This window comes from Phodopus roborovskii, unplaced genomic scaffold (assembly GCF_943737965.1).
Source record: "Phodopus roborovskii unplaced genomic scaffold, PHOROB, whole genome shotgun sequence".
NCBI lineage: Eukaryota > Metazoa > Chordata > Mammalia > Rodentia > Cricetidae > Phodopus > Phodopus roborovskii.
The window spans coordinates 4,069,675-4,082,057 of record NW_026126517.1 but is presented as its reverse complement, the minus strand read 5'-3'; the positions used below and the strand labels follow the sequence as shown (position 1 = coordinate 4,082,057).

At 39.9% G+C, this 12,383-nt stretch overlaps 1 protein-coding gene across 1 annotated transcript in view; it reads left to right on the top strand.

Annotated features, from left to right (window-relative positions):
- Positions 1-12,383, top strand: part of Dpy19l1 (dpy-19 like C-mannosyltransferase 1) — a 93,775-nt gene that overhangs the window by 13,901 nt on the left and 67,491 nt on the right. Inside the window, exons 2-6 of the mRNA XM_051196896.1 lie at positions 3,702-3,726; positions 4,330-4,417; positions 5,390-5,527; positions 8,470-8,590; positions 9,215-9,308. Of these exons, the coding sequence (XP_051052853.1) occupies positions 3,702-3,726; positions 4,330-4,417; positions 5,390-5,527; positions 8,470-8,590; positions 9,215-9,308 (466 nt within the window). The remainder of the gene's footprint in view (positions 1-3,701; positions 3,727-4,329; positions 4,418-5,389; positions 5,528-8,469; positions 8,591-9,214; positions 9,309-12,383) is intronic.

Genomic DNA, 12,383 nt, shown 5'->3' with positions numbered 1-12,383 from the left:
GCAGTAGAGGGATAGGTGGGGCTGGTGGGCAGAGAGAATAAGTTGGAGGAGAAGAGGAGAGAATGAGGAAGAAAGAGGGAGATGCTTGGAGCCAGCCAGCCACAGAGTAGGACATTCAGAAGAAAGATAAAAAGCTTCAAGGTCAAACATAGATGAAGAGAAACAGGCTAGACTAAGTTGTAAGAGCTAGCAAGAAATGAGTCTAAGCTAAGATTGAGCATTCATAACTAATAACAAGTCTACATGACATGATTTGGGAGCTGGTTGGTGGCCCCAAATAAAGCTTTCTGCAAGTATGGGCCCCATCATAGGAGTCATGTGTAGAAGTCATGGATTTCAAGGTATGTGTGAGGTGCTTAGATCTGTACATTCAGAAACTGGCTTCATTCTCCAGGACACTTGTTGGTGTAGAACAGGGAGGCTATTTATAGATGACTTCAGCCTCTACAGAGACGCAAAGGCTAGAGCGTGGATCCTAAACAGTAAGAAGTGGCTGGTACTAGAAATGGTGAATAAATAACTTGTTAAGGTTGATTAAGAAACCTTGTCTAGATGGATGTAGGAAGTGCCTTTAACCTTGTAATTCCAGTTTGTCATTTGAGGATTAGTGAGACCAGAGTATGTGAGCATGCTTTCATAAAGATTAACTTCAGCTCAGGAAGGCTATGTTGAAGTTACATATAATTTGGACTTAAAATACATTTCTTCGTGTGTTTATTGATACAAGATACACTCATCAAATGGTCACAAATGGGAAGGAGGGAACTCTTTTGTGTGGAAGGAAGGAGATCCAGGTGCCTCTGAGGATTTAATCTGTAGAGTGAAGATAAAGACAGGGTTGTTGTAGGTTGGTGCTTCCTGCTTTTGGCTTTTGAGACAGGTAATCTTTGTGTAGCCTGGGGTATATTAGCCCCCAGTGGGACTGAGCACTTAAGAAAGAAGACTTAGCTGCTTCTTTTGGGCTTCTGACCAGTGTGGACCTGACTTGGGGCAGAACTGTTGATTCCCTTCCCTACCTGCTTGACACCTACCTTGTCTCTGAGAGACCATTAGGACCTAAAGAAACAGCCTTCTCCTGGGCTCTTTTTTTTTTTTTTCATTTAAATTATACATGCCCCTTATTTCTTACACATTTTTGTAATTCACTTGATAAACAGATAATGTTTTTGACTTTTCTTTTTGAGAATTCCATACATCCGTATAGTATGTTTTGATATATCCCTCTTTCCATTCTTTTCTATCCCCTATCCAACTTTTCCTCTTAACTTCCTGTGCTCTGTTTAAAACATACTTTCCCCTTTTAGTGCTGCCAGTGTGGGTGTGCATTGGTGCAGGATAGTCTATGGAGGATGGGTAGCTTCCCAGTGGCCATAGCCCTGAAGAAAATAGTCCCTCTCACACAACAGGAGACCTTTGCTAATAGCTCCACAGTTAGGAGTAGGACTTAATGAACTCTTCCCTCAGCCGTGCTGGGATTTTGGCTGGCTGGATCTTGTTACTATCTTGTGCATGCAGTTAAAGCCTTTGAATCCTGTGAGCAATGGCCTTGCCATGCCTGGCAGATAGTACACTGCTGCAGACACTTGCTGCCTCTGGCTGTCCCACATGTCTTCATCAGTGATCCCTGAGCTTTGGAGGAAGGGAATATATTGGAGATATCCCATTTAGAGCTGTCCATTCTATAGTCTCTAATTGCCAGCATGTTGACTAGTTGTGGCTCTAGGCATTAATCTTTATCTGCTGTAAAAGGGAGTTTCCCTGATGAGGGCTGGGAGATGTACTAATCTATGGCTATAAAGATAACTTAAGAGGCATTTATTACTCTGTTCATTTAGCAGAATAATAGTAGCATGTTTTCCCCTAAGGCTTATGACCTGGCTAACCATAGGTTCTTGGCCCAGTTATTTGTCTTGTGGATCAGGCTTTAAGTCCAACCAGAAAGTGATTGATTGCTCCCATAACACTTGTGTCACTCTTTCATTAGTGGCATGTCTTGCCAGGGCAGTAATTATTGTAGTGTGCTTACAGGGTTCCCAGCTGGGTAAGATGTTGATGATGTAGCATGCAGAGCACCTTCCAGCACTGTGAAAGCTAGCCAGTAGTAAAGCTTCCAGGTCAGTACCAGCTTGATCTGTCCAGGTGCTGTGTGTGACTCTGTATGCCTTTAGGTCTGCCCATCAGTAATATAACCAAAAGCAGTGCAAAAAACTGTCATATTTGAGGGAGGGTCTGTGGAATACCACTGAGCATCAGCTTAAAAATAAATATCTCATACCTGGCACATGATGCCAGATTCCTTCCCAACAGTCCTCTGTGCTGTGGTTGGGATGTGAGTCAGCATCAGACAGGTGAAATGTGGATTGGGCAGGAGATAGATACTTGGTTACCAAGAGCTCCAGTAGGGTGAAATGTCCAGTTGCTTGCTTCCCACACCTGTGGCTGGCCCAGCAATCTGAGATGAACTCAGGGCAGCAGGATCCTGGGTGCTGTGCTCACTGATGGGGCAGAAAATCCCGAGGCTTGGGCTTAGCTGCCTCCACTGAGCTGTCTAACTTTCAGGGATAAATGGGGAAATGATTGTGTAGTATAGGTGTATGTCCAACAAAAGGTCAATTTAGCTTATTTACTACAAGGACAGGATTTGGGTTTAGTTCATACCCTCCCATCACAATTATACATGGGTCATTTCTAACTCATTTACATTGTGTACTCAGGCTCACAGTACTGGAGTCAATTCAGGAAATTTGTTCTGAACTCCCATCTGCAAGTTGGGAGTTAGGCTCTATCCCATTTAACTGGAGTCTAGCAGCAAGGAGAGACTTGGTTCAGTTTGTAGTGTTTCTTCTGCAATCCCCAAGAATGAAGATACAGTGTGGCACAGAATCTGGTGGGGATTCAATCTTCCGGTGCTAATGCCATTGTCTGATTGAATTTAGTGTGGGCAGTATGGATGCTCCCTGCCAAACTGGGGGGACTTTCAAATCCATCAACAGGGAGTGGGATCCTCTGCAATTGTCTTTTCTTAGCCTTCTTTCATTTACTTTTTTATTTGAAGATATTTTTAGTTTTTTTTTTTTAATTTTAATAAAGAAACTCAGTTCCTGAGAACACAGAAAGAAGCTACTTGTTTAAGTAGAAAGAAATTATCTTTTGTTTAGACCCCCCATCCCAGTCCCGGAGCACACATACACACATAAAACTAGAGTGTGCCTTACTGTGAAAGGCACTAAGGTAGTTCATAAAAGGTGGTTTATACTTTGTGTATTTCACTCGTAACCCTGGCACCATCAGTCCTATGGTTCTTTGTTGATTCTGTTCCTGTGGGGGTCTTTTGTAATGGTTTTTCCATCTAATGGTTCCTGTACACTATGGCAATAGTAGGGCCTCACATATTTTGCTGAGTGAGTGAGTGAGTGAGTGAATGAGTGAATGAATGAATGAAAACTGTAGCTACAGCTTGAGCCAGTTGTTGGTGTTGTGTAGGCTTAGCTGCAGTGCTTCTTGTGAAGGGTTAGTGATCTCTCCTGACTCGAAGCCTGGGACAGCCCTTCCACAGCTCAGGCTTTGAAAGTTTATGTTGGGAGCTTTGTGTGGTCCACAGTGGTCCTGCCCTGATTGTGCGGGGTCTCATTTGAAGTGCTTATCTGTGAGGTGAAAGAATTTATGCTAAAATAGTAACGTAACTTTCTTTCTTCTTTCAGCTTCCTTTGCCGCCCTGTTGCACTGGTAAGATTGTTTTTTCTTCAATGATATGTATTATGTAGATATTTATAACTTACCAAAGCTATGTCCCATGTATTTAAAAGAATAATTCTGTATCATAAGGATGAATGTATCTATTTATACCACAGTACTCTGAAATATTAGTTTAATTGATAAACCAGGATCAGAATAATAAAACTTTTATATAAAATATCCATTATTAAAGATGCTATATTTGATACTCTAATTTGCTTATCATTAATATTGTGTGCATTCTGAGTATTAGATTGATGTTTTTAATCTTCTGGATGGATCGATGTATGAATTTTGTGAACTGGGCTGTTTCTGAATGGTACCCAATGGCACATTCAGTGTGATGTATATTTTTTTTTATAGTACATCACTTAAAATAGTGTTATGATTTTTTTAATGTTAAAATCTAATTGGAATGTATTTTCTTAGGGAGAGGAATTTCACTAGAATTGTTAAAACCTGCTAGAAAACAAATGTAAATACAGTCGTTTTTTCAGTTTTACTGCAAACTGTCTACCCTGTAGGACTTCCCTCTTTGACTTTGGAGTAACTCACAGTTTCACACTGTTGGCTTTGTCGTTTTATTGTCTCCAGGAGCCACATCACACACCTCTTTGAAAATGATCGGCATTTTTCTCATCTCTCAACACTGGAAAGGGAGATGGCTTTCCGCACTGAAATGGTTAGTTTTGTGTGTGTATAATGTTTCTTTGTAGCATTTGGGAGCTTTGTAGCACTAAAAGTTTCAACAAGACATTCCCAAGTAGAAGGAGTGGACAGTTCTCCCTACTCACTGTGTAGCTTCAAGGACAGACAACACACAGTCATCCATACCTCTTCATCCATTTCTGGTTAAAGGAAATTACACTTAGCTCTTGTGCTAGCACATTCAAAGTTCCTCAAAGGACTTATTGTTGTTAGCAGTTTCTTAGCACCATCAAATATAAATTGGTGTTTTGAATGAGCTGATTGGCACTTAACAGAAGTGGGTGTCCCTAACTGTCTGCACTTGCCTTACTGCTGAGTCTTAATCTATAAATCCATGTTGGTTTCATTTTTCAGCCATTATCTATCAAGGAATCAGAACACACACACACACACACACACACACACACACACACACACACCCACCCAAGTGGGCTACATTTTCAACCCTGCCCCTTATTGTCTCTTTCCTAATTCCCTCAAAATACAACCCCCTACCCTCTGTCCCCAGTGCCAGCTCATCTGCTGATAGGGGGAAATGATCTGTAAAATTATTGTTTAATAGGAATATGTATAATGTGCAGTCTTTTTAAAAAACACTTGGATTTTTTAATGTAAATCTGGAGGAAGTAAGATTATTGCCATTTTGTGTAGTCAGTAGACTTTTCATATTCAGCATATGCTAACTCACATGTATATACATATTTAAATTCTGAAAGTTTTTGAAACTATTTTCCATGTAATTGTTTTAATTAAGATGAAATTCTTCTAAAATGTACATTTTACAACCTAAGAATTTATAAGTGACCAGAAACCTGTGAAATTAATTGTAGCTATTACCTGCTTGAGTGCTCAGTTTTTCAAAGCCAGTGTATTTTAAATATTTGTAATCTAAGAAGATGAATAACTATGTACTTTTTACTATCACTGGATCGTATCTTTCTTTCAGGGGCTGTATTATTCTTACTTCAAGACTATTGTGGAAGCACCATCATTTTTGAATGGAGTCTGGATGATAATGAATGACAAGCTAACTGAATACCCCCTTGTTATTAACACATTAAAAAGGTTCAATCTTTACCCTGAGGTAAGTTGTTACTCTTCTCAGTTGTGAGTTTTCATTAAAAAGTGCTTTTTAAAAATTAAGTATGATTCTAACTCTTAAGCTGTGACTCAATATGCTAAATTTTATTTCTCTTTTTAGTAGAAAATATACACTGTGGGGAAAGTGTTTACTGGAGGGGAATTTTGGGAGCTATGACTGTGACTGCATTGTTAGAAAGTGAGGGAAGTGTCCACTTTAGTGAGGTTTTGGCATGTGTCATTTGCCAGACAACATCCCTTCCCTTTGCCTTCATTCCACAGATTTCTTAAGCATTTTCTGGGCCCTGGGCTAAGAAGACATTTACTTTGTCACTTAAAACTAGAGGTCTTGCATCTTTTTTTTTTTCCTTTTTTTTTTTTTAAACCTTGTTAACATGTAGTACAGAAAGCATTCTGATGGCTGGGCTATGTTGTCTGTCTAGTCTCTTCAGCAGTTGTCCTTAGTGGTTCTGCAGCCTTTTTTTTTTTTTTTTTTTCTACTGAGGACTTCACTACTGGATCAATGAATTGATGGATTATTGAGTAATCAATATGAACAGTTCAGTGTTTTCTCAGGAAATACTGCTCTTGGATATGTCCCTTGACTAAGGAAGTAGACTTTACAAAAATGGGATTAAAATTTGTGTGCAGTTGTGCATTTGTCTTTTGGGGATATATATAGCCACCCTCTCTGCCACATCCCTTCCATTGTGTCATTTTTAATGGCTGTATGCATGAAGTACTATTTTAGGTCTCCTTTGGCCCACTTTTTATGGACATAACTTTTCAAACTTCTAAATATTCTAAGCAAAGCTGCAGCAAATGTTCTGGAATCTAAATCTTAATTATACACACCTGCCTTTGTTAGGGTCTACTGCTGTGATAAAACTGCAGCTAAAGGGAACTTGGGGAAGAAAGGGTTTATGTGGCTTATCTAATGGCCATAATCCATTGAGAAAAGGCAAAGTAGGAATTCAAGGCAGGAACTGAAGAGGAGACCATGAGAGAATGTTGCTTTCTGGCTTGCTCCCCATGACCTGCCAAGGAGTGGCACCATGCACATGTCTGGGCTCACCCATGCCAGTCATTAATCAGGAAAATGCCCCACAGACCTGCTGATGGGCCGGCTTTTGGAGACATTTTCTCAAGTAAGGGTCCTTCTTCTAAGATAGTCTGCGTTTGTGTCAAATTGACAGAAGCCACCAGAAAAACATTTAGTCTTTTTTTTTTTTTAACCAAAAATTTGCAGTTATAGCCCTTCAGTTCAGCAGAATATGTATTGTAATGGTTTGGGGGACGTACTGCCCAAAGGTCTTCCATATAGGTCATACAGATTGAACTCCCACCAACAGCAGCTTGGCAATGCTAATTTGCATCCTGCTGATTTTGATAGACAAGAAAATTATAACTACTTGATGTATTTTATTCATCCATATGTATGTATGCATTTCAGTGCTATGTAACTATTTCTATTCTAAGAAAGAATTCCTGGTCATGCCCCTTGTCTGTGTTTCTATTGGGTTTCTTAAAGACTCATTTTTTTATATAATAAAATTATGACATAACAATAAAATATTTTTCTTTTGAGCTATGGATACATTTTTTTCTATGCAACATTTTATGACAATGAATCTTTTAACTTATGACTTTTGAAAATGCATATAAAATATTTATTTTTAGCAAGGTGGTGGTGGCATATGCCTTTAATCCCAGCACTCAGGAGGCAGAGGCAGACGGATCTGTAACTTCGAAGCCAGCCTGGTATACAGAGTGAGATCCAGGATAGGCTTCAAAGCTGCAGAAAAACCCTATCTCAAAAAATAATATGCTTTATAGTTATATTTTTATCTTTATATTTTTAACTTATTTGTGATTTGTGTTGATGGGTTTATACACACTGGTCTTCTGTGTAACAACAACACTGATGAGAGGCCCATCCTTTTCCCATTGATGTCAAGTAGCTTTCTGTATGCAAAATTATGTACATATAGATGGCTAGGCTATCACCTGTATTTGGATTTGATGCTCACTGTTGCTTATTTGAGGTTCTGAAAGTGCATGTGAGCTGTAGTTTCTCTTGGAGCAGGTACATCAGGGAGTGCCCTTGGGTCACACCTGAGCCAGATTGATGGAACAGAAGGGGAGGTATAAAAAAGGGGTTGAGCTGTGATGGCAGGTAATCAAAAGCCCCAATGATGTTCCAGGGCTCTCTGGGTGAGGATAGCTGTGCACTTGGTGCAGTTAGGCTTCCTTTGGTAAAGACCGCTGGACCAGGTATCCCTTCTGTTGATGAGCCTATTATGGGATGCAGTTTTCCCTTGTGTGATCTTGGGTACATTAATTCCTTCAGCCCAGAGCAGTTCCTTAGAGTTGACAGCTGTCAGCTACCAACCATCTGGGCAGCTGCTGGGGCTTGAGGAGTGCCTCTGCCTAGAAGGCAGATGAGCTCATGTCCACCGCCTCCACTACTGCATGGATCCATCTGGGTCTGCCTCCTCCAAGGTCATGCTATCTTAGTTATTTTCAGTGACAGACCTTTATATTCCTTAGGGCATTTCCCTTTTTTATGCTTTCTTTTACTTTTTCAGAATAATTTTCAGTATTGAGATTTACCTAAGGTTGTTTTGTCTTTATGAATTAATTTGAGAAGTGAATTTACACTTGAAAAATCAGACATATTTGGTTAGGTCTATTATATTCCTTGGTAGAATTTTCTATTTTTTAAAAATACAAATCTTGCAAATTTCATAGTTTTTCTTCCCTGTGCATCACCAGTCAGCCTTGTGTAGTAAAGTCTGTGTGGGAGAGGCCGAGCCTCCAGTAACTACATAGAGAGGGAGCCAAATAGCTGAAGCATGGAAAGAGAATTTGACTATTATGGAAATCTCTAAAACACGTTCTAGTAATAAAACCTATTTCTCATGACATTTTATTTTCTTTCAAAAGGTGATCTTAGCCAGCTGGTACCGCATTTATACCAAAGTAATGGATTTGATTGGTATTCAAACCAAGATATGTTGGACAGTTACCCGAGGAGAAGGACTCAGTCCAATTGAAAGCTGCGAGGGTGAGCACCTTTGTCATGTTGTCCATTGTCTGTTGGAACATTATAGACTTAATCGGAGTGGTACAGGCAACAACCATTTTATTGCAGCTCTTGGATTCTTCAAGTCACAAATTTGGGCAGGCTGGTGTGCTTCCATGGTAACAGGTAATCATGTAGCTGGAATAAGTGGACTGAATAGGAAGCTATTTTTGTCACATTTTGGCCCTTGGGGTGGGGTGGATCAGGTAGCACCTGGGATGTTTACCTGCCACCTTTCCATGGACTCTGAGCCACAAAGTAGCTGAGCTCTTCCCAAGGTAGCTTCATTCCAGCTGAATCACTGTGGCTGCTGATGCCCTCTTCCCAAAAGCAGTGGTGTTGCCTCTGCCATGCTCTACTGCAGCCCAACCCAGATCCCTGTATCCCTTACAAGGTGTATCAACAGGGTTCAAACCCATTTTCATACCAGCATATCTGTAATACTATTCCCATCACTCACTATTCTGCATTCATGTCCTGTTTTCATGTGGGAACCAAGGAAACCATTTATCTGGCAACCGTTTCACAGTCAGCACAGTTTAATGTAAATTGCTAGACTCATAACATAATTTGTGGTTAGAACATATGTTTTGTTTATTTTTAAAGGATTGGGAGATCCTGCTTGCTTTTATGTTGCTGTAATTTTTATGTTAAATGGACTAATGATGGCATTATTCTTCATCTACGGCACATATTTAAGGTAAGAATATTTTATATGTTATAAAATATAATACGTTTTTAGTTAATAATTATTGATAACTTATTGCTCAATTTTAATAGTGTTCTTAAAATGTCTATTTGTGGTTATAATAGGATTTCTTATTTATCTGATTTTACTGTTTGTATGGCAGTCACAATTCAGATACTTTTAGAGGCTTAGATAGAGTGTGGTGGGCATATGTGGTAAATGCTAAGATTCATAGGCATGCGATCTTATGTAATATATGTGATCTTATATAATATGTGATCCTATGTAATATAAAATATTAAAAACATCATTTACTATTAAATGATAAAAATGACCTGTGCTTTGCTGGTGTTAAAGCAGAAGTGTACTCTGCACAACTGTTCACTATCTGCCTATCTTCACAGTCAGTGTTCCTGCAATTTAAATAATGATAGTGTTTAAAAGTTCTGTGTTTGCATTTCCCTTTTTTAGTTTGGTAATATGTTGCAATATGTGTCTCTGTCTGAACTATTGTATTTCATTTGTGTGTGTATGTGCAAATTGTAGGGGTGCACATACATGTGTGTGGAGGTCAGAGGAAAATGTTGGATGTCGTTTCTTAGGCATCTCCAAACTTTTGAGACTAGGTCTCTTACTGTCCTGGAACTCATCAAGTGGGCTAGGCAAGCTACAGTAATCCAGCTGTCTCCTCCTCCAGAAAGTTAAGATTACATGTTAGGTTTAGCATCTTTTTTCATGGGTTCTGGTAAATTGTACTCAGTTCCTCATGTTTCCAAGGCAAGCACTTTATGACTGAGTCATCTCCTCAGCCACCTGAGTTTATCTGGCCTTGAAAGTAACTTAGATGTTCTTCCTACTGCTTGCTGACTGTCTGTAGTGCAGAACTATGTGCATACAAATAAGATTTTCCACTTAGGCAAACGGAAAGGACTTGGGGTCCTTTACTGTCTTCTTTGCGTTTGCAGTTATAACTGTTTGAAGACCTATGTTTTTAGCTCAGTGTTCTGGTGTATAGCAGTTACTTGATAAGTGCTTATCAAATGAAGATGCAACTAGACCAGTTTAAAATGTATTTGCAGTATTTGCATATAGATTTAAAACACAGACACCATATTTAGGAGACTAGACTTGAGTAAGATAAATGCAAACTGCTTTTTTTTTTTTTTAAGACTTTCTCACCATTTGTAAAAATAATCATTCACTCTGATTTCTTACCACGCTTGTTGTAACTTTTGCATCCAAAGGCTAAAAGCACAATATCTGCAAAGAGGGGTATAAGGTTCTGGTGCTAGTGGTGCTTAACCTTGTACAACTTCCTTAATCTTTAGCCTGAGCCTTTCATGATAAATACTTTTCTCCATATATAGGCACTGCCTGTTCACTTGTTCAGGCAACACCTAAGATACATGCTAGGTAGCCTCTTTCTTAAGACTGGGCTGTGATAAAATGGGAAAAGGTAGGGTGGGAGATGAGGATGGTGGCATAATGCGATAATGCCTATTAATGTAAGATAGAGGGAGGAAGAAAGGACGTCTAAAATCTCGAGGTAGAAGAAGTTTGTTTTGATTGAAAGGACATTTTATTCCATCCCTGAAGAATAAGAGGATTTAATAGGTGGAAATAACAGGAAAGTGCATCCCAGGGTTGATTAGGTAGGAATGGGGCACATAAGATATAGAAGCAGTCAGCAAGGTAACAGTTTTACCTGAGGTTACATGTTCTCCAGGGGTTAGGGGACAACTAAAGTTACAGCCATGGGTAGTTGGGGTGATGAAGGTCTTAGTGTAAGGCTGGTTTCAAACTTACTTCAAGTGATGGAGTAAATTTGGAGTTTAACAAGCAGTGTGTTGATTCAAACTGAGCTATGATCTTAGAGGATTCCTAACTGCCATCTTCCCCAGAGGCACATGGTGAACCCGCAGCCTAGCACATACTATAGAGCATTGTCTGTAAGGGGCTTTGAAATCAGTGTTGTAGGTTGCCACTCCAGTTTTTCCACTGAAAAGAATATTTTAGGGACTGGGAAAGTAGCTCACTTGGTAAAGTGCTTGCTTTTCAAGCACAGAGACCTGAGTTTTTCATCAGAACCCACATGTACTAGTTATTTTTCTGTTGCTGGTACAAAACACCATGACTGAAGGCAAGCTATGGAAGAAAGAGTACATCCTGGCATGGAGGCATGGTAGCAAGTGGCAGGCATGGCAGAAGCAGCAGAAAGCTGAGACAGCAAACTGGATAAGAGGTGAGCGTATACGTTCTCAAAGCCCACCTCTACTTCCTCCAGCAAGGCTGTATGATTCCCCAAACACCATGCCATCATGCTTTCTCTGTCTGTAGTTGCAGTCCTATAGATGTCTAGGGTTTAAGGTGGTGGTGAGGGAGTAATTTAGATTCACAGCGTATGAATCTGTCCCTATAATGGTTCTTCTCTTTTCCCAGGGTATGGCCTACAGCTTGTCTCAGCTCTGCCTGCCTTACTGCCTTTCATGTCTTCTATGTTACCCAAGCTTGATGCTCCACCACAGCCCCTGTTACATTCATTTTCCAGCTGTCTTTGTGTAACCACAAAGTAGAGCTTGTGCTGCATGTCACTACAGATGCAATAAGCCAAGCTGGGAATTAACCTTTAAGTTGCACAAATCTGAGAAGACAGAAGAGAAACATCCTAGAAACTACATTCCATCTCATGTCCTGATGGCAGACTTTAGAGCATGGTGACAGGGGCCATCCTTCATTTCGGAGCTAGCCTTGCCTTTTGGTCAGGTGGCTTGCTGTGTCTCTGGGGGGACATGCTATTTCTGCTTCTCTTTACGTATTCTCCACTTTCCCCTCTTATGGTCTCTTTCTATACAGTGGGGTTTGCATGACCCCAAGACCACTAAGCCTTAAGCTACCACCTGGTTAGAAGCAATTTGAAACCAACAAGCTGTGTGTGTGTGTGTGTGTGTGTGTGTGTGTGTGTGTGTGTGTGTGTGTATCGATGTGTATGTAAATTGCTTTCTGCAATTTGAAGTCATGTGCCTTAGAATATAGAATAGAAAGTATCTATGTGAATCACCCCTGTTCCCTATCATTTTTTACTAGCCC